The sequence below is a fragment of the Heteronotia binoei genome, chromosome 1, assembly GCF_032191835.1.
Source record: "Heteronotia binoei isolate CCM8104 ecotype False Entrance Well chromosome 1, APGP_CSIRO_Hbin_v1, whole genome shotgun sequence".
NCBI classification, from domain to species: Eukaryota; Metazoa; Chordata; class Lepidosauria; order Squamata; family Gekkonidae; genus Heteronotia; species Heteronotia binoei.
Window position 1 is genome coordinate 274,268,079 of NC_083223.1, and position 5,963 is coordinate 274,274,041.

At 46.4% G+C, this 5,963-nt stretch overlaps 1 protein-coding gene across 1 annotated transcript; it reads right to left on the reverse strand.

The window, feature by feature from the left end:
- Positions 1–359: 359 nt before the first annotated feature.
- Positions 360–5,034, reverse strand: LOC132584219 (keratin-associated protein 19-2-like). The gene is made up of 3 exons (XM_060256071.1): positions 4,928–5,034; positions 752–849; positions 360–682 (listed from the first exon to the last, which is right to left on the reverse strand). Exons 1-3 carry the CDS (start codon positions 5,032–5,034, stop codon positions 360–362), a joined length of 528 nt encoding a protein of 175 aa, XP_060112054.1.
- Positions 5,035–5,963: the final 929 nt, after the last annotated feature.

Consider the following 5,963-nt stretch of genomic DNA (forward strand, 5'->3'; position numbering starts at 1 on the left):
TGGATTGCAGCACTGATAAAGTGCAGGCTTCAATCCAAATGACATAACCCAGATAGAACATGGAAAGAGGTCTCAGTTGTCAAGGTATTCTACAGAAGATCTTAAAAAGGACATGACAGGAACCTTTAGGCCTTCATAGACATTCAGGAAGTGTCCATTAGAGAAAGAGCCATTAACTGAAGACAGAGTGCGGGGTGAGCAAAGGCGGGCTTAGGGTGAACTTAGAGAAGTGCTGAGGACACAGTAGTAACCATAGGAATTCTATATGGTTCAGCACTTCAGAAGGGGGAAAACTTCATCAGGAGAGTCGTTGGGTGCGCCTTTCCATTTAACATCTCACCAGAAGTCTACTTGAACATTTAGCAGGGTCCGTCAATGCTGCTGCAGCTGTACCTTCGAGTGAGAGGATAGCAGACGCCAGAACTGTAGCCACAGGGCTCGTAACAGATGCTGCCACGCCTGGACCCGTACCCCCATCCATATCGGCGACCGTAGAGGCCGCCGTAACCGAAGCCCCCATAATATTGTTGTGGGTAGCAACCCCGGCCATAGCCGTAACCTCCGTAATAGAATGGTGGGATGTAGTTACGGCCATAACCCTCATAGCAGGTTTGGGGGTAGTAGCTACGGCCATAACCACCATAACAGGACTGTGGGTAATAGCCCATGCGTTGACCGAAACCTCCATAGCAGCTTCCGGTAGAGAAACTTCCGCGGCGGTATGGGTAATAGGAGATGTGTTGGCCGGAACCTCCATAGCAGCTGCCGGAAGAGAAACTTCCACGGTGGCATGGGTCCCAGTACTTTTGGTGTCTGTAGAGGCTCATTTTGTTTAAGGGGGAGTTAGATCTGAAATGAAACAACATGGAGAAATGTTAAAGTACTTTGGGCTCTGACAGGTTATCTTATCAGACAGGTTAAAACTCTTATCAGACAGGTTAAAACGGATAAAAGGAAGTACTTCTTCACCCGAAGGGTGATTAACATGTGGAATTCACTGCCACAGGAGGTGGTGGCGGCCACAAGCATAGCCACCTTCAAGAGGGGTTTAGATAAAAATATGGAGCAGAGGTCCATCAGTGGCTATTAGCCACAGTGTGTGTGTATATATAATTTTTTTTGCCACTGTGTGACACAGAGTGTTGGACTGGATGGGCCGTTGGCCTGATCCAACAGGGCTTCTCTTATGTTCTTATGTGACACAGAGTGTTGGACTGGAGGGGCCACTGGCCTGATCCAACATGGCTTCTCTTATGTTCTTATGTGACACAGAGTGTTGGACTGGAGGGGCCACTGGCCTGATCCAACATGGCTTCTCTTATGTTCTTATGTTCTGAATTAGAAACTTCATACATGGAGAATGGAGTAACATCAGTGAACAATTCACCATTACTTTGTTCATTTCTGCTGTCATTTTCCTTCACTGGGACCCTGCTAGCTGAACCTCCAACATTTCGTAGACTGAAATCACTCTTTAGTACTTCAACCTAATATATACATATTATAGAACAACTGCTTTATGGCAAGTGTCACAGTGGATCCTTTTGGTACAAATTGGCAGGAAGTCCAGCAGGATCAATAGTATTTAATTATCCAGACAAGCAGCTACAGGGAAAATGGAAAAGAAGCAGTGTATGACATAGAATCATAAAATCAAAGAGTTGGAAGGGACCTCCAGGGCCATCTAGTTCTAGTCCAACCCCTGCACAATGCAGAAAACTCACAAATACTTCCCCCTAAATTCACAGGATCTTCATCGCTGTCAGATGGCCATCTAGCCTCTGTTTCAAAACGTCCAAGGAAGGAGAGCCCACCATGTCCTGAGGAAGCCTGTTCCACTGAGGAATTGCTGTAACGGTCAGGAAGTTCTTCCTATTGTTGAGCCAGAAACTTTTTTGGTTTAATTTCAACCCATTGATTCTGGTCCTACCTCCTGGGGTCACAGAAAACAATTCCACACCATCCTCTGCATGACAGCTCTTCAAGTACTTGAAGATGGTGATCATATCACCTCTCAGCCACCTCCTCTCCAGGCTAAACATCCCCAGCTCCTTCAACCTTTCCTAATAGGACTTGGTCACCAGACCCCTCACCTTCTTTGTTGCCCTCCTCTGGACCCGTTCCAGCTTGTCTGTATCCTTCTTAAAATGTGCTGCCCAAAACTGAACACAATACTCCAGGTGAGGTCTTTCCGGAGCAGAGTAAAGTAATACCATCACTTCACATGATCTGGACACTAGACTTCTGTTGATGCAGCCCAAAATTGCATTTGCCTTTTGAGCCACCAGATCACAGTGTTGACTCATATTCAGTGTATGATCCACTAAGACCCTGAGACCCTTTCTAGGGATGGGCATGAAGAAGGAAAATGGAGGTTTGTGGTGGTTTGTGGGTTGTGAGAACCATGAACCCCCACGAACTTTTCAGTTTCCTGAACCAATTAGTGATTTGTTGGTCTTTGAGGTGAGAGGAGAGCTTCCAGGGGGGGGGGAGTATTTAAATATCCTTCCTTCACTTGCTGAGTCATGCTTCCATGGTGGTGGATTTAAAGAGACCACAAACCGAATGAACTGCCACAAAAACATGGCAGTTGGCAAATCACAGTTTGCAAACGAACAAACCGGCTCAGTTCCTCACAAACTTTGATTCGTAAGTCGGTTCTTGCCCAGCCGTAGTCAGAGTTCTCTTCATCCTCAAACACTTATAGATATTGGATTTATATCCCGCCCTCCACTCTGAAGAGCCTCAGAGCAGCTCACAATCTCCTTTCCCTTCCTCCCCCACAACAGACACCCTGTGAGGTGGGTGGGGCTGGAGAGGGCTCTCACAGCAGCTGCCCTTTCAAGGACAACCTCTGCCAGAGCTATGGCTGACCCAAGGCCATGCCAGCAGGTGCAAGTGGAGAGGTGGGGAATCAAACCCGGTTCTCCCAGATAAGAGTCCGCACACTTAACCACTACACCAAACTGGCTCTCTGAGTTGCTACTGGACTCAAATCTTACTGGCATAAATGAAGTGAATAGACAATCTAATATATTTTGATTCAGGTGGGTAACCATGTGGTCTGAAGCAAGAGAACAAAGTTTGAGTCCAGTGGCACCTTTAAGACCCACAAAGTTTAATTCTGGGCATAAGAACATAAGAGAAGCCATGTTGGATTGGGCCAATGACCCATCCAGTCCAACACTCTGTGTCACATAAGAACATAAGAGAAGCCATGTTGGGTCAGGCCATTGGCCCATCCAGTCCATCACTCTGTGTCACATAAGAACATAAGAGAAGCCATGTTGGGTCAGGCCATTGGCCCATCCAGTCCATCACTCTGTGTCACAGAAGAACATAAGAGAAGCCATGTTGGATCAGGCCAATGGCCTATCCAGTCAATCACTCTGTGTCACAGAAGAACATAAGAGAAGCCATGTTGGGTCAGGTCAATGGCCTATCCAGTCCATCACTCTGTGTCACATAAGAACATAAGAGAAGCCATGTTGGATCAGGCCAATGGCCTATACAGTCCATCACTCTGTGTCACAGAAGAACATAAGAGAAGCCATGTTGGGTCAGGCCAATGGCCCATCCAGTCCATCACTCTGTGTCACATAAGAACATAAGAGAAGCCATGTTGGATCAGGCCAATGGCCTATCCAGTCCATCACTCTGTGTCACAGAAGAACATAAGAGAAGCCATGTTGGGTCAGGCCAATGGCCCATCCAGTCCATCACTCTGTGTCACATAAGAACAGAAGAGAAGCCATGTTGGATCAGGCAATGGCCCATCCAGTCCAACACTCTGTGTCTCATAAGAACATAAGAGGAGCCATGTTGGGTCAGGCCAATGGCCCATCCAGTCCATCACTCTGTGTCACATAAGAACAGAAGAGAAGTCATGTTGGATCAGGCAATGGCCCATCCAGTCCAACACTCTGTGTCACATAAGAGAAGCCATGCTGGATCATGCCAATGGCCCATCCAGCCCAACACTCTGTGTCACAGAAGAACATAAGAGAAGCCATGTTGGATCAGGCCAATGGCCCATCCAGTCCAAAACTCTGTGTCACAAAGTGGCCAAAAATTATATATATATGTATATATACATATGTATACACACTGTGGCTAATAGCCACTGATGGACCTCTGCTCCATATTTTTATCTAATATTTTATCTAATGTCCAAACGTATACCCAGAATTAAACTTTGTTGGTCTTAAAGGTGTCACTGGATTCAAACTTTGTTCTAAAAATTTTTTGAGTTCCCTTGACCTTAATCCCAGTAAACATGCACAGGACTAGAGCCTTAGAAAAAGCTCCTTGAATGTCCTTCTTCAATCAAGATAGGCCCCCCTTGCAATTCAATAGCCAACACTTTCATCCTCTCAGTTGTCACAGTGGTCAGAAGTTTAAAGCTATGAAAGGAAGCGAATATGAACTTGGATATTGTCACTTCATGGCAGAAGGTCACCCAATCCTGAAGCAGGGAGGGACGGTGGCTCAGTGGTAGAGCATCTGCTTGGGAAACAGAAGGTCCCGGGTTCAATCCCTGGCATCTCCAAAAAAGGGTCCAGGCAAATCGGTGTGAAAAGTCTGAGAAGACAATACTGACTTTGATGGACCAAGGGTCTGGTTCAGTATAAGGCAGCTTCATATCTTCATATATGAACACTACACTTCATATGTTCATATATGAACACTACACAGGAAAGAAATCAAGTATTTCTTTTAATGCCTGCAGACAAATTCATATATTAAAGAGAGTGTGTGTGAGAGAGAGCAGGAAGCATTGTAAATAAAAAAATAAAACAAGGCCACAGCAACCTGCTTCGCAAGGCCTGACAGCCTGGGATTTTAAAACAAACCGACAAGCAAGCAAACGATGTCAAAAGAGGCATCTGAAGATACACTAAAGCAAGTAGATCAAACTGGAACTTACTTGGTTTTCTGAAGGAAGAGCAGCTCAGGTGAAGTTGCTGGAGGACCTGAAGACGGACCTGTCCTTTTATAACTCTCCCAGGGACACTCTTGATGCTTAGCATACATAATTTCATACAACATTTTTTTTAAAAAAAATAGTAATTAATTATCGACCCAGTTACGTCACATTCAGTCAAACAGATGCCACATCTTAATCGTGTTAATTGTTCTTCCTCCCTCTGTTGAGGTTATTATCCTATCAAAGGCAGTTTAGGATCTAAATCTGGACAACGCCTTCCTGTTCTCTTTGATATTAACAAGCTTGTGAATACGCTAAACACCTACTTCAGAACATGTAATTTTGACTACCCATTCAGTTTTCTGGACCAGGTCAGGGTGACATCGGAAATAATTCAGGAGAGCTGTAAATTCTCATTGGTTACATCTAGCCTGTAAATTCTCATTGGTTACATCTAGCCTTAGGGGGGGAGGGGTGGGCTCCCTCTTGGGTATCCTGACCCCCAGGGAAAGTGTATGTGCAATACATAGCCTCTCCTCTCCCGGTGTAGTGAATGCCGCGTGGTCACTGTCCGGCTATGCCTGGCAGATGGTCACTGCAATGGCCTTTCCTGCATTACTGCATCCGTGGCAACACCTTCCTGCTGGTCCCCCCGTTTTCACAGAGATTGCCACGTCATGGTGCGACCGAATGTCCGGCGGAATAACCGGATGGGCAGGCTGGGCTCACCAACCTTGCCAGCCAAGAGAAGGAAAACTCTAACATCAAACCTGGGCAGATAGAGCTCGTTAATGTAACACCTACAACCTGGAGGACTCGCTGCCGGCGTCCCGGCTTACTGGGCCATGGCAGATGACCCCAAGGTGAAAGGGTGGAGCCAGTACCGCGCACACTGTGCTTCACCTAAAAATTCCTCTGCGCAGACCTGAAGGGCATATCCACATCCACAACCCACAACACACCAAGTCCTGCAGCGATGGGCAAGGGGTGAAACGGCAGGTGGAAGATGCCACTGGAAGCCGCAGTCCTGATCCTG

Bases quoted from the DNA above. Each gene is read 5' to 3' on its own strand.
- LOC132584219 (XM_060256071.1), bottom strand. From the start codon at position 5,034: ATGTATGCTAAGCATCAAGAGTGTCCCTGGGAGAGTTATAAAAGGACA. The intron at 850-4,927 runs GTAAGTTCCAGT...GTTTCATTTCAG, and splicing joins CTCTTCCTTCAGAAAACCAA to ATCTAACTCCCCCTTAAACA. The intron at 683-751 runs GTTCCGGCCAAC...GCTGCTATGGAG, and splicing joins TTCCGGCAGCTGCTATGGAG to GTTTCGGTCAACGCATGGGC.